Genomic DNA, 20790 nt, shown 5'->3' on the forward strand with positions numbered 1-20790 from the left:
TACACCAAGTGAGAAGACTGGTCTTTGACAATTACCAAACTTATACACTAACTTTCAACTGTGGACCTTCCCCGAACCGTGGACCCTAGTCGGTTATCTTTTGTTACAGGTACCAAGTTTGTTTGTTTGTTTGTTTAGATGATTTCCCATCAAGGGAACTCGGCAAACTCCCACAAGGGGATACACACATTTGAAGGTGTATAAACAAACCACCTTGCAACAACCACTCTGATTCAAACTCGGCTAGCACATTGTTCGCTACACTCTTGAAGAAGGCGATCGTTCTCAAGATTTGGCACGTTCCTATCGTGCGCAATTCAACATTCGGTTAGAAACAAAACCTTTCCAAACTTATACTTTTATAATAGTAAGTTTACATGTCTAACTTTTTGCTCTCGTGAATCCCTTCCATTCTGTCTGTTTGATAAGTGCACTGGGTTCTTCGTTACACAGCCTATAGAGGGCGCAATTACAAAACGGCAAGGTGAAAACTACCGACACTACCAGCTTATATCTTGAAAGCAACGCGTTCAAAAGAATGGGTTCAAATAAACCATCTGACGTCGTGAATCAAGAGTAAATATCGCTTGGCTACAAAACTACAGAAAATATAGTTTGCGGTATCCCTTTCACTCTCTAAATATTAATAATTGATTTTTGCGCACAATGTCAATGGTATTATTTTAAACTTTGCGAATCTTCATGACAGATGATTTGATGGAGTAGTAGTCGTCTTTCCAGCCGTCCCATTGTAACCCCAGATTAAATTCCACCGGATTAGTCTGGTAGTACACCCCATTCAGGTTCGACTTGAGACAGTAGTTGAACCACCAGCCCGACATATAAGACGATGCACAAGATAGTCTGGCGCCACCATCGTTGTCCCGGTCGACTGTTGAAAAGTCACTTCCAGAGTGGTAAGAAAGGGAATCGCCTGCAAGCAAAAAATAATTTATAAACATTTTTAGCAAAATTAACTGTAACTTTTTGGTGGCATCATTGTACGCACTCGCCCAACACGAATCATAATGGTCACTCGAATGTTGCCAATAAAACGGGGTTTGGATAAAATTGATGCAAAAGGGTTAGTATGTCCCTCTAGAAAATACTGACAGCTAGCATATTACTTGATAAATTTAATGGGTGTTCTGGGCTACACGATAAAGCCGCTTCTTATGAAATTAAATTTGCCGTTTGCCGTTGAGCCCACGTCCATTGACCTCGCTTCATTCTACATGTGGCCATTCCACATGGGGATTCGCAGTTAAATCCGACGCACATGTGTGTACAATATCTGTCCTCGTTTAGAGGGAAGGTACACGTTTGGTAATTACTCAAAACAAATATGAACTTATAAACTGACTTTGGAACGAGCATTGCAGAGCTGTTGATAGTATAACGTACTGTGGGAAACGACTCCCTCTAATGTATAGTTTTAGAAAAAGAGGTAATTTCTCACTAAAATATTAAAAGACTTCCAGCTAGAAGTATTTTATTCCTACTGAAAACACACACATTCTTCAAACAGAGGTGTTTTTTCTTTCATCATTTTCCCCCAACTCCGATGACAAATTGAGCTCGAATTTTCACAGTTTTGTTATCTTATGCATACGTTGAAATACACCAAGTGAGACAGTTTACCAATGGTGTACCTTCCCTTTAAGGACAGGAGACCAGTCTAGCCATGCCACCCCGTACCTACCCCAGTTGTAAGCAAACAGTAAAACGTTATTGAGACCCCCCTGAAAACCCCCGCACAGATTTGAACTTCTTTTAACACTTACTTGCATTTCCACTGTAGCTGCCTACAGTCAATGTGTAACTTCTCCCTGAGAGATAAAACGAGTCGTACTCGGCCCATGCACTCTCACCCTCCCAATCTAAGAGATCAATGCGCAGGCGCCAGGTGCCTGATGACGTCAGTGTCTTGATATTTGCATTCCCCAACCAAAATTCAGATTCGAAGTCACCGAAGCCGTTTTTGTAACTGTTCCAGTCCTGATTAAAGTCAACGGAGCCGTCCTCACGACGTTGAATTACCTTTGACACAGAACAGAAAATGAACAGACAAAAGAAAGAAATTACATAAAATTCGAAAAAGTTAGTTGCTGCCAAAATGTGTCATTGTGTGAGTGGAAGAAAGGGGGAGGGGTAGCCTACAGGTACAGGGCGGCCTCCAAACACTTGCCCTCTTGTGCATCCCTCAAAGATGTGATCGGCAAACAAAATCGCAAAATAAAAAACGATTTGACTGCGGTCTTTGGTCAGCCATCCCCCAGAGGAAAAAATGGCAGTTGTACCATGTTTTCGCCCCTAGCCTCCCTCCCGGTCCCCCGGCCGCGCTCCCGGCCCCTCCGTTGTTTCGCCGTACAGGCCTGATATGGTCACAAGCTTTTGCAACTTCAAGACCTTGAACGAATATTTCTTGGAAAAAACTTTTCCCAAAAGTTTACTCTGACATACTTACGATCCATCCCCCGTCTTCATCGATATCACAATAGACTTTCATAGCAACATCTCCGGTTGTGTATATCACATGAGCACCGCTCTGCCGTCCATGTTTAGCCAGTGCATCACAATCAGAAGCTGCAAGAGAAGGAGGTTGAATAGTCAGCATCAACAAGGTTTTATGTATTCATGAATGGTCTCCATCATCCAGGTGTCTCAGTTTAGAATAAAATGTATGATTTATGTAATCAAATTAATTGGAGTTACTCTTTAAAGCCATTGGACCCTTTCGGTAAACAGTGTTGTCCAAGGCCCACACTTTGTGTACCACAACTTCTATATCAAATAATAAACCTGTAAAAATTTAGGCTCAATCGGTCATCGGAGTCGGGAGAAAACAACGGAAAAACACACCCTTGTTTCCGCGCGTTTCGCCGTGTCATGACATGGGTTTAAAATAAATCCATAATTCTCGTTAACGAGAATTTATATTGTTTTGCTGTTTTCTCAAAAAGTAAAGCATTTCATGGAATAATATTTCCGGAGAAGTCTTTCACCATATGCCTTCTGTAATCTCTGTAAGTTATTTGTAAATCTGTGAACTTTTTTTTTTCTGAACCGAAAGGGTCCAATGGCTTTAAAGGCAGTTGGCACTATTGGTAATTACTGAACATAATTATTGGCATAAAACCTTACTGGGTATAACGAGTAATGGGAATAGGTTGGTAGTATAAAACATTGTGACCCTCTGAAGTGGAGTAGTTGTCGAGAAAGAAGTATACTTCCACGAATTTGATTTCGAGACCTCAGATTTATAATTTTTAGGTCTCGAAATCAAGCATCTAAAAGCACACAACTTCGTGTGACAAGGGTGTTTTTTCTTTCATCATTATCTTGCAACTTTGACGACCGATTGAGCTCAAATTTTCACAGGTTTGTTATTTTATGCGTTTTGTTGAGATACATCAAGTGAGAAGGCTGGTCTTTGACAATTACCAATAGTGTCCAGTGTCTTTAACCCATGACACACCAGGACAGTTTTTTTTACAATACAAAGGAGGGACACAGTATTTGAGAGCTTATAGCGACCTTTCAAATGTTTTACGCACAAAATACGCACATAATTGACCCTCCCTTATGATGATCGCTAAGTGTAAACAAAAAACATGTATTCATAAAATAATACCTCAGACAGTTTCTCTATTCCTATTGATGGAAAGCGCGTCACGTGGGTGTGTATAAACCTTTGTTTATGACCAGTAAAAAGTGTTGGTAAAATTATCTCGGTAAAATTATTTTAAGAACCAGGTCTCGTTGGGTTTAAACCACGAGTTGAAAACCTCTTCACCACACATTGATTCCCTTAATTAAAATAATTACAAATGAAATGGTACCAATTAATTCTGTCGTGGTTGGAGCTTCAGTTGTTGTTTTACTCGTCGTGATGACGGTGGTGTCTTGCGTGGATGGCATCGGCGAGGTTCTCGTCTCTGGTGGTACTGTTGTTGGTGATACCTCTGTCGTTGTTGGGAGCGAGGTTGCCTTTGGGTCCGGTGATGAGACAAGATGTTTGGTGGTTTTCTGAAAATGGTTGATAAAGGTTTTGTTTTAATGTCCACTGATGTAATTGTATTTTAACATTAACATGTTAGAAAAACACACTCAAAGATAAAACAGAAATTACTTCTGGAAAAACAATTCTTGAGGTATAAAATGTCGTGTATGTAACTGATTGTTGACAATTGATTTCAATTTATTATAAAAAAAGAAGGAATGAATAAATTCAACGTCCTTAATTTTGATTGCTCGGCCTAGGAACCGAGCCACGCCCATCTTCCCACACAGGGGTAGACTAAACACCAAGCGATGTGTTTGGTTTGAAGACAAACATAGACCCTTTTCGAAACCACGGCTTAGGTTTTGGATTCGGCTTCAGGCTCCGTCCTCTCGTCTGAAGCCCTGAGCACGTACGCAAAGTACGCGCTAAATTTTTTTTAGGGAGGTTTAGCTGCACGTTACGCGAGCAAAAACGTGAACTTCAGAAAAGTGTGCCTTTTATAGGTGACATTGCATGCTCGTATGGTGTCTGCACGTACGTACCTGACTTTAAAAAATGGTAACTTCACGTGAGCTAAAAACGTGAGATTTTAACGACACAATGTTCTGACGTTCACGTTCACTCACGCCGAACGTGCAGCTAAACCTCCCTGTTAAATGTCAAAACAACCGCGGAGCCAAGTAAGTCTGGGCCGAGTCTGGAGCCGCAGTACCTAGACTCTAGCCACCCTCGTTGTTTGATACAACATAAGAACAAAATTGACTCACCTGCCATTCATCGTTTGTGTCTGGTCCACAATACTCAAACTCCGCATTACCCCGGTACTCCCCTGCTGTAGCTTTTGCTCTCTGCACAGCATTCAGATGACATTCCTTTAGTCCAGTTGCGTAGTTGACCGACTGGCAACTCGGAACAGTAAAGCATCTCGCTACGCATTTCAAACGGGATATCCCGTAAGCCACTTGCACTACATGGTTTGTGAGGAAATGATTTTTAACGCAGTTCACCGATTGCCCCCTATAGCCCCATTCGGACAGCTGACATGAAGTCGGTGCAAACAACCCAAGGCACACCGTGAAAACAAAGACTATTTGGGCGTACATTTTAGAACTGCAACTCCTCTGGAATTAGTCCTCCCCAACGCATTCAATAGTGTTACGTCTTCTTAGCGCTCACACCACCAGACAGCTTCTGCAAATGTGAGATTATTTTCCGAACGGAGGTGTTGAGCTGTGCTCGTGACATGAGCACAGTTTGGTGACTTGTAGAGTTAGCATGATCTTAAGCCGGCAAAAAAATTTTGCTCTACAACCCAAGTCTAAGAACAGCGGTCTATTCATAAACAATCAATATCATTATTTCTTCACAGAACCAGACGAGTTTTACGATCTTATAACCGTCTGCATTGTTTGACGGTCGCGCAAGAGAAATGGATTGAGTTGAGACAATCCATAATAACCAACTGCTCTGTTCGAGTGTTGAATAAGTTGAATACAGTCAATTGATTTGAACGAAATAATTAAAAATACCGAATTTTAATTACGCGATGTTTGCAGATATGAACCGACGAAGCGAAATAACTTTATTGATTGAAGAAAAAGAAATTGGCATCGTCAGTTCACATCAAAACTAATTTAGGAAAACCTTCTTGCTAATTTTCACACTTCTTGAACACATCTTATAAATAGTGTATTAATTCAACGCAGGTATTATTTTTAACCCGCATGCATTACTTTTTCATTTTAAAATCAATTAAATGCGTCACCAAGGAAGGACCTGCTTTGAACTCCACTCCAAACCATTAACTGTGTACCGTAAATAAGCAAACATGAATTGGTCCGTCTTTCAACAGCAGCATTAATGATCACCACCACCACTGCAGAACTGCCCTGCCCCACCCACTCCCACTGCCACCACCCGCACCGATCACCACCAGACTGAAACAGTAATCCCCTAACGTACCATGGCTACCACCACCACAATGCAGACGCACAACGCGTATGCGTCACGTAACGATCAGCCCCATTATAACAAACATGCTCAATGTTCCGTCGCTTTTCCAACCCAGAGTGTTAGTGCGATGTGCAATATTGACATGTCTCATAACGAGTTGGCTCCCACTTGGTGAGAGCGGCAGTAATGGCCGTGTGTGACGTCAGTGCAAGGGTTAAATAAGTGACAATATAACTTTTTAGTTAAACTTGACCCAAGTTGAACTTTCGTGGAGTCCTTGTTCGTCTAAATCCACAGCCTGCACTAAAATGAATATCTTATTTGATTAGCATGAGATCCGCCTTGAAACAAGTCTACAACTAGTACACCGTGAGCAGAAGTATTGCCGCAAGCATCGACCGAAATACTTTGACCCAGCACAGTTCACATAAGTTCAATTATATCATACATCTTGAATAACACCAATGCATTTTCGATGAGAATATTTAATTATTGAAAAAGTCTTTCGTTTTGTATTGATTGTATTATTGACCCTGACATCATCAGTGCTTGGCCTACAGAGTACGTCTGTGCATGCGTGTGCGAGGTCATTCACCCGACGCATTAGAAAGGAACCGTACCGACCGAAAAGGTACCGTACCGACTAAAAGACATCGTACCACTGCACGCATACGCCGGGTTCATACTTCATTTTAATGCGAATGCAATACGAATGTTGACGTCACAGGGATGTTTTCGCAGCGAGTGTTTCGCAGGGGTTGCCCATTTCGTGACATCAAAATTCGTATCGCATTCGCATTCGCAGGGAATATGAACTGGGCTTGAGTATTTCCCTCCATCAGCAATGTAGCAGTTGTAGTGAAGTTGGTAACTTGTTTGAAGTTTGACATTCGATCTATTGAGTACTAGTCATACTGGCATGTCTTGAAAGACACGCACTATCCTTCACCATTCAGTTTGGTTGAAAAGAAAAATCCCAACCTAATAATAATAATAATAATAATAATTACAGTCCTGGATTAGAACCTGGGACCAACGCCACAAAATGGCAGCGTCCCGCCCACTGAACCAACTCGCTTGAGAGTGAAACGGAGCAAATTAATGTATGACTAATATTATTAGTGATAACTTATATGGTGTTGAGCTGATTTGAATCGTTACAGGCTGAGTGGTAGCAAGCCATCATACTAGTTGAGCCCTTGAAACACCTGCTGGAATGTAGTCATAAGGCCCTTGTCACACGAGGCAACTTTTACAGGCAACTCGGAGACAACCAACTACAGTACATGATACATGTTCACTTTGGTATGTAGCACAGTGAGTAATTTTTGAACAACTCCCTACGGACAATGTGACATATGTTTACATTCAAACCGCCCTCTGTTGAAAAAAACACTGTATACGTCATGTTTCGTCAAAACCCAAAGGTTTTGCCCGGCGGTATGCGCGCGAATCATGTTATGGTTTTCGAGTGACGTGTGAGGTCACATCGTCTATACGACAACAAGCAAAAATATGTTAACAATGAAATGTGAATGGTTTTTCTTCCCGGAGATTGCCTGGACCTGGTTACATGTAGTTTGCCTTATGTTACACGCGGCCATTTAGATGCACCATGATGTTGTGATTATTGAACTTCCCCCCCAGGAAACACACATTTCCCATTGAGTTGAATTAAATTTATCTCAGCATTTATTTCCATATTGCAAAATATACGTCATACGGACCCCTTTAAGTCCAGTGGTTTATGTTGTTGCGGACAGATATGTGTGTTGCGGTATCGGCAAAGTAAACAAAATGAACGTCGCCAAACAAGACTGTTCATGCAGATGTTCAATTACCATTAAGCCTACTGGTCCGATTTCAAGGCATTTCAAGAATAGTACAAATAAAAACTTAAAAGCATGACCATAACACCAACAATACACCCAAAGTATATCCAATATAGCAGTACAATACTGGTATCGTCGCCGTTTTGTAATACTTTGCCCACCACAGCATCCCAAATTGCAATAGTATCTTCATTCACGCCATTCCAGTTATGTCCTGAACCAGTTGCAATGCCGTGTCTTAACGCGGATCGTACCGGTGCAAATTGTTCATATTGATGCGACAACTGGGGTTCGACTCCAACCTTCCTCATGACTAATCCAATGAAGACATCGTCCCATTGTAGAAAACGCACATGGCCTGACTTCCAGTACATTGCCATAGCGACATCCCCAGACATGACGTAACACGCACCGTTTAAAAATGGCGCGTACGTGGGTTCGGGATACATCTTCAGGGGCGTGTACCACTTGGATGACTTATGTCTGTGGGGCAGAGGGTCTGTGCGTAGATGTCCCTCTGCAAAGTTCACCCTAGACTTCTTTACAAGTCGGCGCACAAGGTGAACTATGTTCAGGACCATATCCGAATCGATGCTCATTACGTATTCAGCCTGGGGACAAAACAACGTCACCCATCTCAATCCCATGATGTTCTTGTAGGTCATGTTCTGGTAGGCGTCTAGAAAATCCTCTTGAATGAAATAATGATGGGTATCATCTTCGATTTGAATACGTTGCTTAATCACCGGGTCATCTGTCTGACCAATCAGAAACATCGTTAGTGTCCGTCGACCGAGCACCTCTGTAACGCCTCCCCATGTTCGCATAATTTGTTGTCGATCATAAGTCTCATTCGGTCGACATTTGACGAGAATAACGAGGAATATCTGCCCATTCTCAGTGTTTTTGAAACACGCATCCTCATTGGCAATCGTGAAATTAAACAGGTGTGGGTTGATGACTCTATCACTGTATAAAGGAATGCCGGTGTCATTACCCGCTAACCATATTGATCCATCGTGAAGAGCTGATTCATTCACAGGAGTATCTTCCCTATCCGATAGTCTGTCGTGTAGTAGAATGGTTGATTCACCAACATGGTGCCTTGGCGAGATAACGGTAAAATACACCAGCAGGAACATACAGCAGGCATAGGCAAGCACAATTTTGTAAAACACGTGCACGAGTTTATCAGGCTGCATCGCAAATTCCTATACTCTGAAAGAGATAATATACAAAGTATAATGATGCGACAGTCTTGGCCATAAACTCTGCTTTCCTTCACATTCGTCTGTACAACTTCCACTGTTACACGTCATGCACGCCATTCCGATCACATAATGAACCCTTCCTGTATTGCTCATCAGTGCGCAGCAGTAACCTTTGTTATGTGAAAAAAAAAACACGCAGCATCCACTCTGCACATACATTTATATCAATCTTTAACGGTGTCAATTTTTTTATTATATATTTGGTGGACTGACCTCGTGATAATTGTTGACACTGCTGCAACGGACTATGACCGACGTTATTGTCAAAATGATATGGCATCCGTTATAAAGCGTGTGTTCTCCAAGTATGTCAAACGCAGGTTTGATTACGTACATGACCTGGTAATTATGTATTAAAAACGAATCTACACCAGTTCTTAATCTTGAAGACACTGGACACTATTGGTAATTGTCAAAGATCAGTCTTCTCACTTGGTGTATCTCAACATGTGCATAAAACATTTAACCTGTAAAAATTTGAGCTCAATCGGTCTTCGAAGTTGCGAGATAATAATGAAAGAAAAAACAACCTTGTCACACAAAGTTGAGTGTTTCCAAGACCTAAAACTCTAAATCTGTCTTTAAACAATTTCGGGCGTGCAGAAAATCAACATTCCCTCGCCAACATGCCATTAGTCGCACATACCTATGTGGTAAGTTTAATGACAAAATATGTCCACATGCACAAAACAAAATCGCAATAAATCAAATATACATCAAACATCAAATACGCATTTAGAGAGGTATAATTCGTAATGATAAATCAACGCCTCGAATCAAAATTTCTCTGCCTCTTTGCATAGTTAACACTGAAACACGTACACACTATCCGGTATGGATTAGGGGTCAGAGTTATTGAGTCAGCCCAACGGCAGGTATGCAAAATGAGTCACATGAATTCAACCCACCCAGTTCAAGTTTCTGTGTCATGTTAAGAAGTACACGAAATTCCTTTTCCTGGTATGAAAAGTATAAAACCACACCACAACAAACAACTCTTAATATTAAAAATAAATTCTGTTTTAAAATTATTACAAAAATAACAAGTAGGCTACAGAGAGAAGATAGTAACACAATATAATCCTACAAAATTATTGGCCTTCGTATTGATTCAAACACTGTTACTGTTGTGTAGTAGTTTGTGGACTCTTTAAGGGTCTAAGAGTCAAAATTGCTCATCAGGAGAATTATAAAAAAAACCACCAAAACAATAATAGACTATTATCATAAAGTTGCCGTTAAAGACAGTGGACACTATTGGTAATTGTCAAAGACCAGTCTTCCCTCTTGGTGTATCTGAACATAATTATGCATAAAATAACAAACCTGTGAAAATTTGAGCTCGATTGGTCGTCGGAGTTGCGAGATAACTACGAAAGAAAAAAACACCCTTGTCACACGAAGTTGTGTGCTTTCAGATGCTTGATTTCGAGACCTCAAATTCTAAACTTGAGGTCTCGAAATCAAATTCGTGGAACATTACTCCTTTCTCGAAAACTACGTCATTTCAGAGGGAGCTGTTTCTCAAAATGTATTTTACCATCAACCTCTCCCCATTACTCTTAATCAAGAAAGGTTTTATAATGAAAGTTATTTTGAGTAATTACCAATAGTGTCCACTGCCTTTAAATGTTTCTGCTGGGCATGTATGGCTTCCGAACATCCTGAAGCACATCCAGCCTTTGGGTGTACATTATAATAGAATCTCAATATTAAAAACAGCAAAGTATACCCAATATTAAAAGTAACGAGCGCTTCAAACCACATGTCAATACAACGTATATAAAAAATATCATGCATGATATTAAGCTAAACAAAGATCGACCTTGCTGCCATTGTATTCGGCAATATTATTATCAATGTCACTATTAGACTTGACTAAGTCCCAATCCCGTGCCATCCCCAGGAAATTACTGTTTTGTGATGCTCTGCATTCCAAAACCTGTTCCGCATCTCGTCGGGACCAAATTTTGACGGCAAGCGCGCAGTGGACTGTGTATGCTACGTGTTGTTTTATAGCAAGTTTGTGTATAACTATGCTAAGGGACCTCTCACACGAGAATGGGACTTGAATTAAGTCTATGCCACTATAGGCCATTGTGTGTTTGGGCCGTGCCTGCATGCAGCAACATCCATCAATCATAATATATGCCGGGGCAATTTCAGAGATAAATATTTAGAAGCAATACAAACACATTTACAAGCACTTTGGTCTCGTTTATCCAACACAGACTTACAGAACACGATATGATAGCCGATTATAAATAATAGGGTATGCATGTTGCATAGTTGCGTAGCCAGACCATTTTCATTTTTTGTTGGGGGGGGGGGGGAGCGGGGTGCAATGACATAATGAGGGGGACAACGCAATGTACATTCACATTCAATGTTATTATACTAATATGATTTCGGGGGGGGGGGTGTGATTGGTTCCAGAGCAGGTAGGGGGGGGGGGCTCCGTCCCCACCCGATTACGACACTGGTCTATTGTTAAACTGGAATAAATGAATAGCATAATAGTCATCGATTTGTTTCAGTTATTGATGCTGGGGTATGCGTCGAAATTTGTTATAGGAAAACTCGCAATTATTTCCCATATAATGCACAAAAAGCATCACTCAAAACAACGTCAATCAACTACAACCGAATGCGCTTATCTATATGGTATCCATGGCAACCAGGCAACCGTCTGCACGCGAATCTAACTACCCAAAAATAAACAATCATGGTAAATTAAAGGCAGTGGACACTATTGGTAATTACTCGAAATACTTATTAGCATTAAACCTCACTTGGTAAAGAGTAATGGGGAGAGGTTGGCAGTATAAAACATTGTGAGAAACGGCTCCCTCTGAAGTGGAGTAGTTTTCGAGATAGAAGTAATTTTCCACGAATTTGATTTCGAGACCTCAAGTTTAGAACTTGAGGTCTCGAAATCAACCATCTAAACGCACACAACTTCGTGTGACAAGGGTGTTTTCTTCTTTCATTATTATCTCGCAACTTTGATGACCGATTGAGCTCAAATTTTCACTGGTTTGTCATTTTATGCATATGTTGAGATACACCAACTGTGAAGGCTAGTCGTTGACAGTTACCAATAGTGTCCACTGCCTTTAAACACCAGCAGAGAGAAAATGCTCTCACCTGGAACATGTACATGTACACGCACTATTTGTACAGTAGAAACATTAAAGGGAAAGTATATCTTGTTTTTGAACCCGTCCGAATTAAAGGCACTGTATACTATTGGTAATTACTCAAACTAATTGGTATGTAAAAACTTAATCGGTACCGAGCAATGGAGAGCTGTTGATAGCATAAAACATTGTTAGAAACGGCTCCCTCTGACGTAACGTCGTTCCTGAGAAACAGTTAATTTCTCACTTAACTTATAAATTATGCATCTGAAAGCACACAAAGTTGTGCAACAAGGGTATTTTGTTCGTTCATATTTTTTTTGTAACTTCGATGACAATTATTGAACCCAAATGTTCACATTCTGTTTATTATATGCATATGTTGGGAAACACCAAGTGAGAATACTGGTCTTTGACAATAACCAAACGTGTCCAGTGCCTTTAATCCTGTATAAATGTAGATAAAATACAACAAATCTAACCTGTAAAAATTTCATTCAAAAAGATGGTCGCTTTTTTTTTCTATTTTTTTTGTTGGGGGGGGGGGGGGGACATCGTCGAAAATCCGGAGCGGTTCGTCCACGCGGGAAGAATGATTCAAAATCGGAATACATAATTTCAGAAACGTTTCTAAAAGTAACATTTCTCATTTTCAAGTTTTCGGGGATACAGACTGATATCTTTCTCCATAGCCATAATATTACTTCGAAGTGAAATGATTCTGAAAAATGTTTTTTTTAACTATCGAAAGCTACTGTAACTTCAAACCAATTCACTTGTTTTTGTCATACTGGTAATTGTCACAGACCAGTCTTCCCACTTGGTGTATCTCAACATATATGCATAAAATAACAAACCTTTGAAAATTTGTGCTCAATTGGTCGTAGAAGCTGCGAGATAATAATGAAAGAAAAACCATTCTTGTCACACGAAGTTGTGTGCTTTTAGATGCTTGATTTTGAGGTCTCAAAATATAATTATATGTCTCGAAATCAAATTCGTTCCTTAAAGGCAGTGGACATTTTTGGTAGTTACTAAAAATAATTATTAGCATAAACCCTTATGTATACCGCGTAGATTTGGAGAGGCTGATAGAATAAAACATTGTGGGAAACGGCTCCCGCTGAAGTGACGCAGTTTTTGAGAAAGAAGTAATTTTTCGATACCTCGATTTATAACTTGAGGTCTTGAAATCAAGCATCTGAAAGCACACAACATCGTGTGACAAGGGTGTTTTTCTTTCATATTTCCACGAACTTGATTTCGAAACCTCGATTTAGAACTTGAGGTCTTGAAATCAAGCATCTGAAAGCACACAAGTGACAAGGGTGTTTTTCTTTCAAGTGAGAAGACTGGTCTTTGACAATTACCAATAGTGTCCAATTACAATTATGTATTGCCTCACTATTCAACACTGTCAATTTGGGGTTTAGCCAGTTAGTTATGGTCAATTTCCCTTGTGGTTATAAAAATTACTTGAATGAAATCGCGCCGTCGTTAGATTATTTGACACGTTGAGCTTTTGGGAGCCCTCACGTCTTGTCGGCATGAGGGTTCGACATCATGCACACGAGGTTGCAACCTCTTGGGGTGAACTCTGTCAAGTTGCACCCCGTCAAACTGTGAAGGGACTTTTGAGGTTCATATTTTGAGGAATGGCATCCTGCCGTTTTGCAGTACTATGATAGCAGTGTTGCATTTTATTGACATGATGACAGTCTTTATTTTCGAGTATGTGTGAAACCTCATCACGAGCAGTGCACTTTCGGCGCTCCATACCTGGGCGTAGCTATCCTCATCTGCTATCGAAAGCGGAAACCGACCAAGTGCCTGATGCTGGACTCGTGTGCATGCTTTATAGTGTGCTTAAAAGTGATAGTGACTGGGCATGCCAAATAATGACGTCACCTCCAGCTGACCCGGAAGCAACAGTTAGTCCCATCTGGTGAGAATGCTACTGATTGGACCCGATGGGAAACTTTAGACTATCTGCCAATCACCAAGAGAGGGCGCTCTTCACCAGGTAATGTCAGAGCCGTATATTGGGATAATGTCAACAACTTAGGAATAGGAGAAGCATGAGTGACGGTCAATGACAGCAAATACCTTGTGTTTTGCGTGTTTTTGATTTTGTATATAGATGTAGCCAAACTGTATTTTGGTTTTTTATAACACAATGCCAGCATAAACCAAACTGTTCTGGAACAGGACGTACTGGACACGAGTTCCCCAAGGATAACAAGCGGTGTGCATGAGTTTTGGGATGTTTCTTCTACTAGTAGGGTAATTAGTCAAAATTCCAAAATGCTGACCTACCAAAAATTGAGAAGAAATATGAAGTTTAGTTGTATGACAATGTATCTGATTTAATTTTCAAAAGGCTGAGAGACTTCTAAATATTTTTTGAGTATTTTTGAATTTTTAGCATTTAGCATTGTTTGCTATAGGAGTTGTGCACCCTTATCTGGCAGGTCTGCTGCCCTCTAGTGGCAGAGCTTTCAAAAAGTCTCCCATTGGTGTGACCTTCTAGTGTTGCTATGAGCGACCCAGAATGCGGGTCCCACAAGTAGACATCACGGTCGCAGCAGCCTGTGGTGAGTCTGGTCTCGTCTGCAGACACGGCGTTGCAGAGTACCTTATCCCGGTGCTCAAGCTTCGCTTTGAGTCTTCCTCTATTACTATCAATCAATTGGAGGATCTTAGACATCCCCGAAGGATCATCCATGTACATCTCAAAGTGATTAAGATACACACCCGATGTCATCATGTGGAGGGAAGACGTTCTGAACTTGATGACTTCAAGCACCTGCCCAGTCTGTACGTGGAATATTCGAATCTCGTCATCGACGCCAACCACTAGCCTCTTATCATCCGCAGTGAGTGCGCAATGAGACGGATACAACAACATGTCAGTGACTTTCTGCCTGACATCAAAGTTAGGTAATCCTAAGACGTACCATTGGCGAGTGCCACACCCTACCATGAAGCTGTCATCGCTACTCAAGACAGCAAAATAACACTTGCCCCCCAGTCGGTATGGGCAGTGACTTGACCACCTTACCGTTCATCGAGTCCCACACCTTGATCGTCTTATCTGCGCCCGTTGTAATGACACTGTCGTTGGTTTTCAGGGGTAGAACTACCATGATGGTCCCATCGTGTCTATCGAGTGTCAACTCCAGTTCCTTGGCGTATTCCGGGGTGTTAATATTACCAAGATCCCAGACACGGACATTTTTGTCTGCAGATGCATTCAAGATCTTGGAGTTGTCTTGCGTAGCAGCGACTGCCGTCACTGGTAGATCGTGTGGCAACTATCAGCAGGTCTCCATAAGCCTTTTTGAGAAATAGCGGACATAATGGTTTGGGTGAATGTGTTAGTATACACCCAAACAAAACAGTACACTCCTATCACGTCCGCCATACCTCAAAAAGGCTTATTGCTCATTACAAGTAAGTTTTTATGCTGAAATTGTTTTGCTGAATTTTTTTTGTAGAGGGTGCGTTTAAATGATGTGAGTGGCCCAAAAAACTTTCCTGACAGCGATAACGAAAGTTCGTGCTGAAGCCATGATGTCTTTGCACTATTGTCTAATCTACAAACTTGTCTGTGACTGTTAATTATGATAGATAAAAGAAATTATTTCAAGATATGTTATCGCCTCTGAAAGAAAACAAACAATCTAGGAAGGAGTTAAAGTCACCTGGAAATATATATATATATATTTTCATACATAATTATGTATAACTATGTTTAGTAACAATAAAACAAGTTTTGTAGTAATTTTTTGTCGCGATGCATATGTTTAAAAAATATTTAAAGTTGTTTGGGGGGTTGACTCCGCCTACCCCTTTTGTAACGTCAATCGAGGCAGACTTTGCCTTGATGCGTAGAGTAAACACACGTGCAAAGTACATGCAAGTCCAAGTCATTGAGTTTGTACGTTTCGAAAAAGTTGTTTTCTTGCATTTTCCGACAATGCCGACCAAGTGTATTGCTGCTGGATGCATCAAAACAACTAAAGATGGGGGTCAATCTGCATGGCTGGTCAGACTCACAAGAGCAATAGTGCCTAGTTGTCCGGTCCGACGTCTTTTTCAGCACTGTGCAACATTTTCTCTTCAAATATCGCGCCTCGATTGACGTCAAGAACAGCGCCCTCTCGGGTCGGGGCCTACTCTTAAATTTGTAAATAAGATAAGAATTAATTTTTTAGAACTTTAGTTAACTGTTTATTCACATTCCACTCATCAAAACACATATTAGTGACGAAAGCTTTATTTTGACAAAATACCACTTCAAGGTGACTTTAATATTGATTTAAACTTAATTCATAAATACCTCAGACAGTATCCCTATATGTGGAGAGCGTGTCACGTGGGTGTGTATAAACCTTTGTTTATGACCAGTAAAAAGTGTTGAAACATGGGAACACGCGAGCATGCACCTGTGCTTATAAGACAGTTTCTTCATTCCTATTGGTCGAGAGCAACGGCCGGGACAGTTCACGCGCGACGTGCACAGCATTCCTTTATAAGGAGTTGTTTACCCGAGGGCCTTACCATTTCATAGCTGGAGGGGTGTTGTGTTGAAAGAAATCATTGAACAATTATAATTTTTGCATTTATTTTACTTTTTGACCAAAAAGTGTTGATGTTTTTGACCGAAAAGGTATTTATGAATAGGAATCAAAGTGTGTTGAATCGGTTTTCAACCATAGGTTTAAACCCGCCGAGGCCTGGTTCTTGATAATATACCCCGACTTCGTCTCGGTAAAATTATCAAGAACCAGCGGCCTCGTTGAATTGCACTAGTTGATAACCTCTCCACCACACATTGATTCCCTTATTAAAACACAAGTGATTAACAGGTGTTGACGTCGAATCTATCCACTGCTTGAAAGTGCAACCGCGTCTCTGGTCGCAACAATCACGAACGGACACAACTCAGAAATCAGAGAAAAAGTATCTCAGATACAAATGTTTTTGGGGTGAACGTTGTCCAGCAGAACCACTGTTTTTCGAAGCAATTATTTGTTTACGTAGTTTATCTCTAATCAGCTGTTGTGGGGGCTTATCACTTCGAAAGTTCGAGTGGTCGTTACAAAGTGTCGACCAATCCATGACCGACAATAATATTTGTAACAAATAAAAGTAAGAAATAAAAGTTTCAAAAGTTTCACAATTATACTATTTTATCTTCTTTTTTCAATCAGTCTTTCACTAGCCACGAAAAATATATAGCAAGAAAGTACAGTATTTCCCACAGAGGAAGCAAACAAAAAATGGCACATGTCACTTCGTTAACTGAATAATAAACAACTAATTTAACTCTCTAGTCCCTGCACCGCCCGAGTTTGCCGAAAAAATTTTGTTTTTCTTTTCAAGATTCTAGCAGTAACTTTACTGAAATCGTAGTTCAATTTTTTTTAAAGATAGCCAAGGCTTATTATTTATAATTAAATGCACAATGTTTGACCCTTTCGGTAATATTTGTGCAAGTCCTCATTGGGGAACAATAAAAATCCCTACGGTAATATTTATGGCGATTATTTTTGTATAATGATAAAATGGATACAATAGCTTTTCAAGGCTTTTATCTGGCTCAATGCTGATTATTTGCGAAGGCATAAGTTTTCGACAATATCACCATTAATGATAAATACAGTTTCCTTTGTGTTCACTAATAAGCGTTTTGTTGGGTAAGTGCTAAATTATTTCATCATCATTAGCTTCGTCAAGTCAACTGTGAAGAGAAAAATGAATAATGATCTATAAACAACTAGATGGATTCACCAATGCGTAGGCATACTATTGACTAACTAGTTTTATTTTGATGTTTCTTATTTTCTACAAACAAAAGCTATAGCGAGGTTTCCTCCTACCGCATAATACAGTGTATCGCTTTAGGTGGCTGGGCGGTCCAGTGGCTAAATGGTTAATAAGCAACATCTATCTAGATAATAAAATAAATAATTGAAAACAAAAAGTGCGGGCACAATTAACTGAATAATAAACAACTAATTTAATAAGCAACATCTATCGAGATAATAAAATAAATAATTGAAAACAAAAAGTGCGGGTTTGTTGTAGTTATTCATTTTTATTTAACTGTCAGTTAGTGATTGATAAGGGAACTAGCCAACCAGCCTTCCATGCAGGTACAATTTATGGTTTTTGATTAACATTGCTGTTGAAATTACCGCCAAACGGCTATTAAAAATATTAGGACCTTTCGGTCCTCAAAATCGTCTCCGAATACTGACAAGAAAGGAAATGTAAAAAGCCCTTACCGGTCGGTTATTGCTATTGGTAATTGTCAAAGACTAGCCTTCTCACTTGGTGTATCTCAACATATCCATTGAAATCAACAAATTATATAAATCCAAAACAGTTAGTACGGAGAGTGGAGATAAAAGCTCAATTGATGATCGAAGTTGCGAGATAAAAAAAAAATACCCTGGTCACACGGAGTTGTGTGCTTTCAGATGCTTGATTTCGAGACCTGAGGTCTCGAAATCAAATCCGATGAAAATTACTTCTTTCTCAAAAACTATGTCACTTCAGAGGGAGCCATTTCTCACAATGTTTTAAACTATCAACCTCTCCCCATTACTCGTTACCAAGTAAGGCTTTGTGCTAATAATCATTTTAAATAATGACCAACAGTGTCCACTGCCTTTAACAGTGTTAAGCAGAAAACAGTAAACAACAAAGGTCATTAATATTATTATTATTTAAAAAGAGAAAGGAGGCAGCAGTTTTAGTGTAACTATGTGGTATCGATCTCTGCCAAAACACACTGTACTAAGCGTATTTATATTAATTTATATATTGAAGCTAATATCAAAGAGCACAACAATAAATTGAACTATAACAATTTAAAAATATATATATAAACAATTAAAAAGCATTACAAAAAAGACGCATACAAAATATACATTCAAGGGCATACAGTAAAGGAATGAAAACTACCTTAAAATAAGATGAAAATACAAATGGATTATATACATTAGAATACAAGATTGAGTAATAGGTGGTTTGGTGTAAAGAACACCACGTACAGTATAAAGACACCTTGTCCCAAAAGGACAAATTCTGTCATCAAGTTGAAGGTGTTTTCTTTACTTCAGTCAAAGCCAATTGGAAAAAAGAAAAGAAAAAAAAACCAAAAACAAGCTGAGCAACCATTAATTTACTTCTGAAACTTCTAATCTGTAATACGATATATTTTGTACCCGCACTCAGTACTTTGTATAACACTTTTGTCAGCTACAAAACAGATGTATGTTCTCATAATGCAGTTTTGACAGATGTATAAATAATTATCATAGTGCAGTTTTGACCGTCTTAAATACGTTGGACACTATACGTAATTATCCAAGACCAGTCTTCTCACTTGGTGTATCTCAACATATGCTTAAAATAACAAACCTGTGAAAATTTGATCTCAATTGGTCGTCGAAGTGGCAAGATAATAATGGAAGAAAAAATACCAATGTCACACAAAGTTGTGTGCTTTCAGATGCTTGATTTCGAGACCTCAAGTTCGTGGAAAGTTACTTCTTTCTCGAAAACTACGTTACTTCAGAGGAAGCCGTTTCTCACAATGTTTTATATTATCAGCAGCTCCCCATTACTCGTTATCAAGTAAGGTTTTATACCAACAATTATTTTGAGTATTTACCAATAGTGTCCAGTGCCTTTAAGTATCTATACCAGTGTATTTTATTCCATGTTTTGCCACTATCAGTTGTGGCAATTATCCTCAACAAAATAATTCCGTATTGTGGCAGGTGGCAGATACCACTCGAGGTCACATCAGTTTCCCCAACATGCACCTTGTATACGTACATTGTGTTCAAATCTGTGAACAATATTTTTCACTCCTATATTCTCACTCCTACAAACCTTAAATTGCTTTGTGTAACAGTCTTGACTTGTTTCGACAATAATGAACTAGCAATAATTAGCTAATTAAGGAAGTAATATTCACAGCTGTGGAGAAACTTTTTTGTTTACTTTTTTAATTCTCAAATATCTTGGCACTCCTGATAACCTGACTTCATTTTGTTATCATGGCATATTGACATAGGCCACACTAACTGTATCAGTATGCATCCAGTGTTACAAAGTTAAATCGTCCATCACACTTTGTCTCTTGTAAAACTCTTTCAATGCCACTTTAATATGGATCCGTCCGATATATTAAAAATTCACATTTTTTTCATCTTGAAACTTTCGCAGTTTGTGTTTCTAAAAGTTGTCTGATCAAGACTTGGCCTATAATTATTAACTCATTTGTTTTATATACCAATCTGGTTGTCACCATGGATTTTGTTTTTGTTTATTGCTACTATTTCTTTATTTTCATCATATCGTAGCACCGTGCACTTTCCCTTCTGGGACGGGGTCGGATCCATACGGACCGGGACTCGAACCCACACTCTGCTGATCAAACACCATCACTTTCACAAACTTCACCAGAGACCAGCGTAATAACGAGGTGATCGTGAACTCAAGCTCGAGTGGGCGTTAAAAAAAGTAGTTCCGGGAACATAAAACTTATTATAAGTAGCGACCACGGC

General features: G+C 39.7%; 2 protein-coding genes across 2 annotated transcripts; both read right to left on the minus strand.

Annotated features, from left to right (window-relative positions):
• LOC117307089 (fibrinogen-like protein 1) lies at positions 1-5855 on the minus strand. Its single transcript, XM_033791745.1, has 5 exons — positions 4774-5855; positions 3843-4029; positions 2468-2586; positions 1785-2040; positions 1-934 (listed from the first exon to the last, which is right to left on the minus strand). Exons 1-5 carry the CDS (start codon positions 5107-5109, stop codon positions 684-686), a joined length of 1149 nt encoding a protein of 382 aa, XP_033647636.1. The 5' UTR covers positions 5110-5855; the 3' UTR covers positions 1-683.
• A 1550-nt stretch (positions 5856-7405) lies between these two features.
• LOC117302682 (beta-1,3-galactosyltransferase 1-like) lies at positions 7406-9109 on the minus strand. Its single transcript, XM_033786675.1, has one exon. The coding sequence runs from the start codon at positions 8991-8993 to the stop codon at positions 7833-7835; it is 1161 nt and encodes a 386-aa protein (XP_033642566.1). The 5' UTR covers positions 8994-9109; the 3' UTR covers positions 7406-7832.
• Between the last annotated feature and the right edge of the window lie 11681 nt (positions 9110-20790).

This window comes from Asterias rubens, chromosome 2 (assembly GCF_902459465.1).
Source record: "Asterias rubens chromosome 2, eAstRub1.3, whole genome shotgun sequence".
NCBI classification, from domain to species: domain Eukaryota; kingdom Metazoa; phylum Echinodermata; class Asteroidea; order Forcipulatida; family Asteriidae; genus Asterias; species Asterias rubens.